Here is a 12808-nt window from a genome sequence, read left to right on the forward strand (position 1 = left end):
CAGCATGCAGGCCGGCTTTAGAATAAAATATGTAAATGAGCACTACAGAAAGTTCTTCTTACTGTAAGTGCCTGTGTGCGCTGAGCTTTGCTCAAAACAGAATCTTCTTTCTGCACGGTAAATGTGAAGTGAAGTAAACTGAAACTTGGCACCACGCAGCTAAAAAACTCTCACATGACTAACACAGTGGAGAGATCAGGAGCCTGAGTCAGAATAACACAGGTGAACACACAGGAAGTATGTAATCAGATATTAACAGTGTCTAGAATAGCAGTGAAGCTAATGTGTTCTCTTTTGTGCTTTGGAGTTGAGGGATTTTCAGATATCTTTTCTATTTTCAGCTCCATTGATCTGGTGACTGCCTTTATTTTAATGAGGCAGATTTTCAAAGATGACAATTTAAATCATCACAATGATGATTCTGTAGCAATTACACAGTGCAACACTTGAGCAAGTTACTTTATTAAAATGCTGATCATTATTAAGAATAATACACAGTCAGTCCATAATTAATCAAGTGCAGTTCCAATGGTTTGCCACAAGAGGGCACTGCTGATAAATGTAGAGGAATGGTTAACCAAGAACACACTGGTGTCCAAACTTTGGGATAAAAACTTAAGTATTAAAATTTTTGCACGGCTTTACCAAAGTTGAAGCTTAAAGAAAAAAAAAAAATCAGCGGAGAAACAACAAAAACACACAATCTATAAACATCAAGTTCTTCTACAGAAAAACGTGATGTTTTTACAAAGTAAAACCTACATAAAGAAAAAAAAATGCAAACATGCAACAAGTATAGGTTGATTTAGTCCTCCATTATCCTGTCGCTCTGTCAAGAAAGATCACACTTTAAGAGACTGAAAAAAAGAAAATTAATAAATAAATAATTATATTCCTTTTATGGTGTCAAATAACTTTTGAGGTGTTAATGGCATCATGGTTACTACATTCATTCATTAAGCTTTCTGACTTAATAAACTTTTTACCGTCTTATTTATTTATTTTAAATGAGGCCACTGCAAAGTAGCTGATGTGGAGGAGGTTGGTAGGCTGGTTTGGATCCAGATGACCTGTGTGTGCATTGATTTAACAGCTCAGATTAACAATTTCCTGCTGTCCTCAAACACTCAGTGTTAAACTGTTGTTGCATGCTGATTAACAAAGCTTGATTAAAGGAATCACATGGGTGAGACGGGAATACACTGTGTGTGTTTGTGTGAGTGTGTGTCGTTGAACATTTTGTGTTCACATTATTTCCATTTGAGGAAAAAAGCAGGTGGACTATTTTGACTTTATTTAATACTTTCAGTATTAAATTGGAATATTTATAATTCCACTTTAACAATTTAACAAGAAGACATCCCAGCTTATATAAATATCTGTCTCGAACAGTGTTTCCCAACCACTGTGCCGCGGCACATAGGTGTGCTGTGAGAAATGACCAGAGTGCCGTGGAAGATTATCTTGTTCCACCTGATTGGTACACTAAGTGACCGGCGTGAGTAACAGGCAGAACAATTACATTCTCTTCCACTAGAGGGCGGTACAATTACCTGCTCTAATTAAATTGAATTGGTTGCCAACTGCCAGTAAAACAGAGGAAGACGGAAAAGAAATTACACAATAGACATACTGTGTGTGAGATAGCAGCTTGTAATAGCAATAGATAAACATTTGAGGTGAAAAAGTAATCTGTCTGACCTGGGACCTGGAAAAATTCCAACCTAGATGAAGGCCCTAGCATGCTGAGTGGTCAGAAAAAAGCAAAAAAGCTATACTGGGGATAAACTGAGCCAATTCCACACTGCCTGGTGCAGGGAACAACTATCAATATGTATTTTGTGACATTTTTGTTTGGTGATGTGCTGTGGCTCCAAATGGTTGGGAAAAACGTATTTAGAACATTAATTATTTGTTTTATCGAAAGAGTACAAATTAAATACAGATAAAGTTAGTGTCAAGATTTTAGCGATTTGCATCAACTCATTGAACTTTTCTACTTTGCTATGAATATATCAAAGGTGTAAAAATTAACATTTAATATAAAATTCTAAAGCTCGTATACAAAATGATGAATCCATTTGTCACTCACCCAAGATCCAGATTAATACAAGCAAACAAACAAGAGCACAAGACTACTTTTAATAATAATTATGAATCAATCACTGAAATAATTATTTTAATAACAATTTATTTATCAATTGATTTAGACTTTCACATATTGAGCTCCTTTAATTTATTTCACATTTTCTTTTTTCTAATTTCCTCACCTTATTTAACTATTTAATTTTTGTAATATTTAATCTGTGTTATTTTATTGAACTATTTTGTTTTATTTAAGTTGTTTTGTTATTGTTTGTTTTTAATTATTTAGCTAATGGCCACTTTCTTAATAATTAGATAAACTGAAGCCTTTCAGGGTTGTTAACACTTGCTTACTTTATTCTTTATGTATTATTCATGTCATTTAGCATTTTAGGTTGTTGTAGCAGACACCCTGTGAACCCATCACTGTGTAATACATTTCTAATGTTTTTTGTTTTTTTTGCCTCTAAATAGTAAGTTCTGCATTTTTACGAAGAAGAAAATGACCTGATTAATCAGGATTTCTTAAAGAAATAACAGTGAAAATGGTGATTAATGTCATATATTAAATAACCTTAAAGTAATTGCCTTGTAGTTCACAGAATGATAAACAGAAAGAGAAAAGCTGCACAGACACACATGTATGAAAATAACCCTTCAAACATGTTATATGTACTGTATAAAACCGTCTCTCTCGCGCTCTGGTTCTCTGCCGGGGGCGTGGTCTTACAACGTTTATGGGCGTGGTTAAGTGCTACCTAGCGCCCAGCAGCTAAGTGATTGACAGCTGAGCCGCTTAAAGCCTCAGAAACTCAGCAGCGCTCAGAAGCGGCACAGCCGGGCCGCTTTAAAACTGCAAACCTAAGGATTTACACACGTTTCTGGACAGTTAAACGCGTTTTAACCGCTTTTCTTCTCACTTTGGGAATAACAAGCAACAGTTAGAGAGGCAGCCGAGGTAAGAAACGCCTGGTTCAGGTTAACCGACGAAAAGTGCAGAAAATGTTGGGATTCTCAGTGTTTTCATGCTGCAGTGTAATGTAAACCAAGAGGAGGGTTTACTGTTACAAGACTCTGGATAGACAAAATATAATAGTTAAAGGAGCGCAAAGTTGGTCAAACCTGGCTTAATAAAACTTAATAAACCTGCATTCATAGAATGGATTTTTGCTTAAAAACTATTTTAATGAATTTAAAGAATTTAAAAAATGATTTTATTTTAAGGAAACAAGCATTTATTGGGAAGGAAATCGTCTCTTAAATATAAAATGCATTTTTAATGCTCTGTGTGCCCTGGATGTATTTATTTATTTTTATTTTTAACTGTTTTTTTATGTCTAAGTAAGAACTGGTGTAGAAAACACTGATATCCAGGAGCTGTGGCCTCATACAGAAGGATGAAATGAGTCCTGACACTGAAAGACAGCCTGAAACCATTTTTATTGAATAACTGTTAGCACTAAAGATTCTTAAACTATCAAAAGTAAATGCAGTTATTAAGCAGAATCATACATGTGCTATTTGTATAATAATTATATATTTAATTATTGATTTATTAATTGGTGTTTAACGTTAATGTTGCTGCTGGGGGTGATTTTACTAACTTATATACATGCTGCACAGTTTTGTTTGCAACAACAGAGCAGAATATATAAATAGATTTATAAATGATTGATTTCTAGTATTGTGTGAAGAAACCAGAGGCAGAGTAGCATCAAAAACTCAAAAAGGAAGCTAATTTATCAACACCCAACTAATGGATTCTGTTATTAGGTTTCATCTTAACAGGGACAATGCAAGAGAAACATCTGAGTCATGGCATCTGTGGTCTTCCTGGCAGTTTTAAAATGTTCCATGTCTAAGGGGAGGAAGGAAAGGCCACTAGCCTCCTTTGACGTCACTTTGATCTGTAGTTTCAGTTTATATGGGTGTATGTTTATACATGTATTATATTTTTAATCTGCAAAACAATAAGTAAGCAAAGCTTTAAAATAAATGGTGTGGACTACACAGTAAAACATTTCGTGTCAAAGATGTAGTAGAGTAGAAATAGAAACAGAAGTAAAGCTGTGATTGCTACTGAAGGGAAAAATATCCACTTGTGTTGCAGAAGGTATCCTGAGTTCTGAAGCTCTAATCTCACACATAATTTCATATATCTGGTCTTGCATCTACCCTCCAGATAAGAAGAAGGTGTACTTTATTGGTCCCCGTGGGGAAAATCCCTCTCTGCATTTAACCCATTCACTCAGTGAGGCAGTGGGCAGCCACTGGGCGCCCGGGGAGCAGTGTGTAGGGACGGTACCTTGCTCAGGGGTACCTCAGGGTAGCTGTTCAGGGGAATCGAACCCCCGACCTTCCGATCATGGGGCCACCACTCTACCTACTGAGCTATCCCTGCCCCCACAGGGATAGCTAGGATAGGAGGCACACAGTGTGTTCCTGCACTGTGAAAAAGCAGCCAGGGTATCCTTGAAGCTCGTTGTAAATCCTAAACAAACAGAGGACAGCTCATTGTGCTCCAAAAGGCTCCCCATCCTGTGACTTCTCTCAGGCCTACTTTAAATAATGTAACCTCACCAAACACACGTGAGGCCCCGCTCCTTTACAATGCAGGTAAACAGGTGTGTCTGCAGTGCTCACAACTGCTGGTCAGTGATCCTTGCTGAGTTTGAGTGATTAACTAGCTTTTAGCTAGAGGCCAACCTGGCCATGGAATATGAACATTCACTCCTATAACAGCAGATAAGAAATAAGGCATGGCATAAGAGCCCACCTTCTAATGAAGTTTGGCAATTGCAAGCTTTATAAATAAAACATGAATTCATTGGAAATACAGAAGAAAAAACTTGTCATTTACACTATGTAGAGAAAAATACTGGACCTTTACACCTACAGCTGCTCAGCTATGAAGCTCCTAACATGCGGTTTTTGTTTGTTTTGATGTTGATGCCAGAGGTTTGGAGATCTGCAGTTACTGAGTCAGCAGAGCTTTGACAACTTTTATATACTCTGTGAATCCGGTCTGTAACTTTGCATGGTCTGCCACTTTATGAGTATGTTGCTTTGATTTCTGAATGCTTCCACTTTGCAGTAATGTCACTTACAGCTGATTGTGGGCTATCTAAGAAGGAAGCAGCTTCACAAACTGTTGTGAAATTTCACAGACTTTTCTAACAGTGGGCTCCTGTCACAGCACCACACTTGAATTCAGTGAGCTCTTCAAAATGACTCAGTCTTTTACCTGTTTGTAAGAGGACTGCAAACACCTCAATGCAACAACTGAACTCAGCCCGTTAAACAACACAGCGAGGTGTGTTATTTGCACGATTAAATTAAATCTCAATCAGCTAAATGCCTGAAATGATTTTAAAAACCAGGTCAGAAAAGACTTCAGGTCAGTCTGCTTGTGCGTGTGTTTAATCCCTGGTTTGTGTGATGGCATGTGACCGTCTGACACACACAGAAAGAGCCGGGCTGGGATTAAACAGCGCCGTCTCATCTGAGATTACCTCTTTTTTTCTGTCGTGCTCTCAGTCACACACACACACATTTGTTCTTCCGTCTTTGTGAGGACAGATGATGAAGCCATGCACTCGGCCTTGCATACCCCAAACTAAACCTGACTCATAAAATTGGGTCTGAAAGCAAGCTGGAAACTCCAGGGCTTAAAAATTAAGTATCAAAAACTGCATTTCTTCTAATGACCACTCAAAGCTCCAAATGTGAGCAAATCCCAGAGACTCCCACGATAAAACGCTCAAATTTATAGCTTCAAGCTAATTTACCCCTTCATATTCACTCTGGCTGTTTTTCTTTCTCCATTTATCTCATCCATCTGGATACTGTTAAAGTTAGGGGTGTGGCTGCTTTGATTGACAGGTGACTGAATAGAAGTTAGCTGTCATAGGTCAGTACCTCCATCTATCTACTCTAATTCAACTCAGTGAACTGGACCTTTGTGCACTTTACTCTTGATTTATGCCCCCTCATTGAACTTATCTAGTGATGGTTTGCTTATTACACATTATGGAGCCAACTGGAGCATTTTATTGTAATTATGTTAAAAATTATCCGTGTACAGCTTGCTTGGTTTAGCTGGTAACTTAGCAACACACATTTCTTGACATATGGACTCTTCTGGCTCGACAACAGCAACGTGGGAGAGACCGAAGTCCTTTAAAATGTGAAGTCCAAAACCAGTGGGTACAGCCATCATTTCTATACAGTCTACAGGTTTTATGAATACAGAATGCAGAAACGTATAAATATGACCATTTGAGCAGCTGGTAGCTGGCATTTTTGCATAAAATATTCTAAGTAAAATAAATTGATATAGTTTTATTGATTTAATTTTAGCTCTGGAGAAATTACTGAAACAAGCAGTGGAAGAAAATGGGCTCCTTCTGCTATTGATTGTTTTTACCTTCTGCTATTGATGGAGCAATGTAGGTTTTTATAGGCAGGCTCAAACTAAGACTATAACTTATGTTAGGGTGGCACAAAAACAATGATTATTTCAGTGTCACACATTGAAGGCACAAAGAAAAAAATAATGTGTCACAAAATGCTTATTAAATGCATCAATGTCTCCACAAAAAGAAAAATGTTGATACTCCAAAGGCACAAAAGACTTAAAGTGGTACACAAAAATTAAGAAACGCACACACACACACACACACACACACACACACACACACACACACACACACACACACACACACACACACACAGATTAGAGTCCCAGATGGTTAGGGATATAAACTGTGTGTGTTTACTTGTTTTCCTCATGTTGTCAGGACATAAATCAGGCCCTGATAGTGTAAAGAGTTACATTTAGTGCTGCTCTGTGTCACTGTGTGTGTTTCTTTCTCTCTCCATTAGGAGTGCAGACAGCAGGCTCGCTCATCCATGGCATCACAGCAGCAGCAGCAGTGCAAAGGTAGGAATACTGCCGGGTGATTTCCTCGAGACCTCCATGGGAATTCACGGAATGTCCCGGAACGCCCAGGGTGGGCCTCGTTGTCATTTTTCCTGTTTGCTTGTTTCCACTGAAGAGCCTTACTTCCTGCTGTTGCTGCTAGTTTACACACACACGCACACACACACACACACACACACACACACGCACACACAAACACTGACACAGAGTAAGGAAATAGCTCTGTGATTGTGAAAGTCAGATATATACACAATTAAAATAAGAGGATTTCCTCATGAAAAATAAAATCCTCTCTGCTCAGCGACCTCTTGTTGGAGAGAATCAGTGCTTTACATAAGACATGAAGACTTAGACAATAAAGAATCACAAAGCACACGAGTGGATGTTAAACAAATGGTATTAGATCATCAGTCAGATGGGTAAAAGGTTGAAAATAGGTTTCTAGCAGTGCTGTTTCTGTGTTAACTTCAAAGTTTGACATCACAATTTTCTGTTACATTAACAGAAATGGCTTTACTTGAGCTATGCAGCCAGCACAGCTAAAAATAAACGTGGATTACCTTCCTGCAGCCTCAAATCTCTGGGAGTTGATTGTCATAATGTAGAGAAATGAACAGAATTCGGCAGCTGCCTGGAGGGAAGAAAACTAAGCTAAAAATATTTGTATTCTTTGGACAATAGGTCACTGTATTTGTTTATTCCAGCACCCTGCACATGTACAGCCTGTGTGTTTAAAAAAACATATAGAGAAATCCACACTTTATACAGCTACATGTGCACATGCCGGGAATGCAGGAATCACAATTCCAGCAACAGTTAGAGTGGAAACCTGCAACTCCTTCCAGTGCAGCTGCTGTTCTTACATTGCAGTCCTTTTATGACTGCTTGCACTGGAGCTTCTACTGTGTCATCACAGACAAATCACAATTTCGTCACAAATTTGCTGCGCCTCAGGGCCCAAACAGGAGCCTTTAGTCAGTCTGCAGTGTCCAAGCCCTGTGACGGAGCATCACGCTGCCAATGCCGTCTTCTAGTTTAGCATCCTGAGGCATCTGAACATTATGGAGGAACATTCAGTGATGTTTGAGGATCATCACACATGTGAGCTGGTTCTCTAGCCAGAACTTGGAGAACCAAACAGAAACCTTGTTAAAGAAGCTGCATAGTCCAATCCTGAAGCTGGTGTATCAGCTCAGGAGCTTGATCCTAAAGTGGGTGTGCACCTTAACACTGGAATTCCCAGCTTCTACCGTTCTACCTTTAAAAGCCGGAGAGCAGTCAAGTCAAGAAGGCTTCTACCTGATGCTTCTGCATTTTCTTTCCTTGGAGAGGAGGTCCGTACACCACAGGATTCTTCAGGGCAATGAAGGGTTAGGCTAAGTGCAGTGAGATTGTATCATATATATACCCTTGATCACAATTGATCAGTGGGGTCAGGTCACACTGATCAGCGGGGTCACACCCCCGTCGTTCAGTGGTCGTTGATCAGTGGTGCCACAATGGACCACAGAACGACGGGGTGACGGGTTTCCTGCAGTATATTGCAAGTAAACCTGACAAGTTTGGGATCAAGTTTTGGGTGGCTTGCAACCTAAAATCCAAGTACATTTGCAATGTCTTCCCATATCTTGCTGGTACTATTGTACCAGTGCTCTGAATGGTGCCACAATGGACCACTGATCAACGACGGGGGTGTGACCACATAACAATGCAACCCGTCACCCCGTCGTTCAGTGGTCGTTGATCAGTGGTGCCACAATGGACCACAGAACGACGGGGTGACGGGTTTCCTGCAGTATATTGCAAGTAAACCTGACAAGTTTGGGATCAAGTTTTGGGTGGCTTGCAACCTAAAATCCAAGTACATTTGCAATGTCTTCCCATATCTTGCTGGTACTATTGTACCAGTGCTCTGAATGGTGCCACAATGGACCACTGATCAACGACGGGGGTGTGACCACATAACAATGCAACCCGTCACCCCGTCGTTCAGTGGTCGTTGATCAGTGGTGCCACAATGGACCACAGAACGACGGGGTGACGGGTTTCCTGCAGTATATTGCAAGTAAACCTGACAAGTTTGGGATCAAGTTTTGGGTGGCTTGCAACCTAAAATCCAAGTACATTTGCAATGTCTTCCCATATCTTGCTGGTACTATTGTACCAGTGCTCTGAATGGTGCCACAATGGACCACTGATCAACGACGGGGGTGTGACCACATAACAATGCAACCCGTCACCCCGTCGTTCAGTGGTCGTTGATCAGTGGTGCCACAATGGACCACAGAACGACGGGGTGACGGGTTTCCTGCAGTATATTGCAAGTAAACCTGACAAGTTTGGGATCAAGTTTTGGGTGGCTTGCAACCTAAAATCCAAGTACATTTGCAATGTCTTCCCATATCTTGCTGGTACTATTGTACCAGTGCTCTGAATGGTGCCACAATGGACCACTGATCAACGACCACTGAACGACGGGGTGATGGGTTGCAGTGTTGCACTCACTTTTTATTATTATTAGTACATATGTGTACAAATGGTTGGTTTTTTGTACTGTAAGCAATGGGAAGGTCAAACAAAATCACAAATGCATGCATAGATACTAATTATAATTCCAGTATCTCCTCCTCTGTGTCAGAATAATGTCTGAAATATCTTACTTACTAACTACATCCACTTCCTTGCTTGAAATGAAAAAGGAAATAACATGAAATGAAACTACTGTTTTTATCAATAAATGTCAGCAACAAAGGACCTAGACTCATGTGTGTTGATTTCTCCACACTCACTGCGGATGAGGAGACTGCTTCTCCACCGAAAAAGAGAGCTTGTTTGGGGACTGAGACACTCATCTGCAGTGTGAACAAATTCAAATTGTGAGCAATGGGAAGGTCAAACAAAATCACAAATGCATGCATAGATACTAATTATAATTCCAGTATCTCCTCCTCTGTGTCAGAATAATGTCTGAAATATCTTACTTACTAACTACATCCACTTCCTTGCTTGAAATGAAAAAGGAAATAACATGAAATGAAACTACTGTTTTTATCAATAAATGTCAGCAACAAAGGACCTAGACTCATGTGTGTTGATTTCTCCCCCAATCCCCTCCCTCCAGAATTCCTAGGTAACGACCCAATATACATATGAATGACTAGCCAATTTAGCTTCCACTTCCAGCATTTGACTGCTCTCCGGCTTTTAAAGGTAGAAACGCAAAATGATGACTCCGCGGGGGTCTAAGGTACTACCCCGAAATGACTGCTCTCCGGGGGTGTAAGTGTTAAACGTGTCCCTCATAGTCACACTGTCAAAGTAGAGTTTCACTATAAATACATGACATGGAAACAGTTTTGGCTCTTCAGATGTAAGATTTTTTAAGACCGATACTGGTACCAATATTTGGTGATTTTAAAAAATCTGATATACCGACAGATTTTTTTTTCTTTCAGACACATGAAGAATAAACAGTACACATAATTATTTATAAGTAATTACTAAGATGATACGAGAGTGCAGTTTAAAATGATCTTGTTTTACTGGCACAACAAATCGTGGATTACTCGACTCTTCTAGCATCAGCTGGCTATTGTGTTTGTGGAGTTCAAAACACGTGTTACCTATGGGGAGGTTGCATAGTGCCCTCTGGTGGACAAACTATGCAATTGTTCAACTCACAACATAGTTGAAGGGTGTTTCTCCCATCTTCTCTACTTATTTATTTAGATCTATCCACCATTAAAAATGATATCAGCAGGTAGATAATATTGATTCCACTGACATGTTGGTCAGGCTTGGTACAACAACCCAAACTTGGTATCTGGCTAACAGTAACTGCACTGTTCTCCAAAGAGAATATTCATGGTAAATACATACTGTGTGTAAACACTGATGGAGAGCCAGCAAACGCATAGGCGCAAGTGGTCAAGATGGGACTCCCAAAGTAATCTGAAAAGAGCAGCCACACTAGGAATTGTATATGTCATTAGGAGGGCTAACAACACCAGCAACAACTGTAATATAAAGACAAATTTTTATCATGAGACGAAAGACGAAATTAACAAACTTTCCACTCTGTCCTTCTCCATATTCTGCAGGCTAGCGGCTAGCTGCCCACCAAGCCCGGTGCCAGAGACTGATTCTGGGCAGAGGGAGCCAGGTAATGACCCTCAGTCCTTCCATCAGACAGCCTCCACGCATTGAGCCGGATCATGCTTTAGCTCCCTGACAGTCAGTCAAAATGATGGCCTCGGTGGTAATCGGGGGACATCGGAAGAAGTCCCTCACTTTGAGAGGTGTGGACCCAGAGACCTGCATGATCGTGTTTAAGAACCACTGGGCACAGGTGATCTTTTTATTTACTCCTGCATCATCTTCATCTTCACTGGTTAATCAGTGCTTTGCTTCACAGATAAAGTCACTACTGACATGTTTTTTTAGCTGCTCTTTGTCTCTTCTGTCTGGCCTGGCCTAGTTTCACTTACAATGACTGTGTGACTGTCTGCGTGTGTCTATGAATGTGTGTCAGCATTACTGGCCAGACTCTGGCCCTTAAACACAGGATCCATTTAGTACAAATCACTCTCCACAGCTGCCAAGAAAACCCCCACACACTCTGCATCGTCTGTGTGTGTACAAGTATTTTGTGTGTGTTTGCAAGTGTGTGCATGCGGTCCTTGTCTGAAGCAGCCAATGTCAAAGGTTAACACAAGTCCAGAGAGTGAATTGCGTTCTTGTTTCATTCATCTCTTTTTCATCCCTCCCACGGCTATCTCTCTGTTGTGGCATCTTAAATGTTTTACAGCAATAAAATTATTTTCTTTATTAGACAAATTAAAAAAAAAAGTTTAGTCCATTTTATGTGAGCTCCAGTTAATTTTCCTCCTTGGCGCGTTTCATATGTGGACATTTCAACACAGTCATCGCACTTGGGTGAGGACAGATGATCACACTCACATCCGTTGGCGGAGGTTGTCTCGGTCTGTCTCCAAACAAACTCCCAAGCGGTTTATTTATGATGACAATGTGATCCCACCTCAGTCTGCACATCGTACTCAGCAGATTTCAGCTGAGTTTCAGTTTCAGAAATTACGAAGAAATTAAATACGATGATTTTGGGAGTAACTTATCCATGTTATCCATTAGTCTGCAATGCAGCACCCTCTGCCTGTATTTCTTTTCTTTGCTCCCAGCACAGACACATTCTGCCAATATATGGACTGAACGGTCTTGTGTGGTTTGTAGCAACACATTTTGGTTTGCTTGGAATTTCTCTGTGTTACAAAAAGCAAAAGTACAGGAAATAAACTCATTAACTGATTCAGACTAGAGTAAATAAACAAAACACCCTTTTTCCAAAGGCTGATCGAGGTAAGCTCAAATTTGTCCACGAACTCTAGGGAAATCAAACAAATATACACAGGTCAAAATTGCTCAGAATTACAAAATTACTCCTCAAATAGAACATTGACATTGCCACTCCATAAGTTTTTGTGGTGCCTAGTGGTCATTAGAGGAATTACAACTGTAGTCCTTTAACGTTCAGCTGAGAAGGGTCCAAGACAGCTGCATATAAATATTATTTCTAATGCATTGAGGTAAAGAGGTGATGGCAGTAATGATCCAGTTTGGTACCATTAGAAACTAAAGGAAGCCAAAATAAAAACATGATATAAATAATGCGTTTCTGTTTTCTTCATGCATTAATTTAAACAGCATTTTGCCCCAGTGACGTTTCTAACCTGGATGCTTGAGAGATTATTAAGTGACATCATTTAT

General features: G+C 39.9%; 1 protein-coding gene across 2 annotated transcripts in view; it reads left to right on the forward strand.

The window, feature by feature from the left end:
- Positions 1-2885: 2885 nt before the first annotated feature.
- The window catches only part of LOC146713892 (FHF complex subunit HOOK-interacting protein 1A-like), a 30607-nt gene continuing 20684 nt past the window's right edge, over positions 2886-12808 (forward strand). Inside the window, exons 1-3 of one of the 2 annotated variants that reach the window (XM_085450315.1) lie at positions 2886-3043; positions 6970-7027; positions 11128-11375. In XM_085450315.1, the coding sequence (XP_085306441.1) occupies positions 11271-11375 (105 nt within the window). In that variant the 5' untranslated portion in view covers positions 2886-3043; positions 6970-7027; positions 11128-11270. The remainder of the gene's footprint in view (positions 3044-6969; positions 7028-11127; positions 11376-12808) is intronic. The other variant, XM_085450321.1, reaches the window with a different exon arrangement.

The sequence above is a fragment of the Copadichromis virginalis genome, linkage group LG3 (genome assembly GCF_057382275.1).
Source record: "Copadichromis virginalis isolate Kocher_CV1m ecotype Utaka linkage group LG3, C_Virginalis_male_GT1.1, whole genome shotgun sequence".
In the NCBI taxonomy this organism is placed as follows: domain Eukaryota; kingdom Metazoa; phylum Chordata; class Actinopteri; order Cichliformes; family Cichlidae; genus Copadichromis; species Copadichromis virginalis.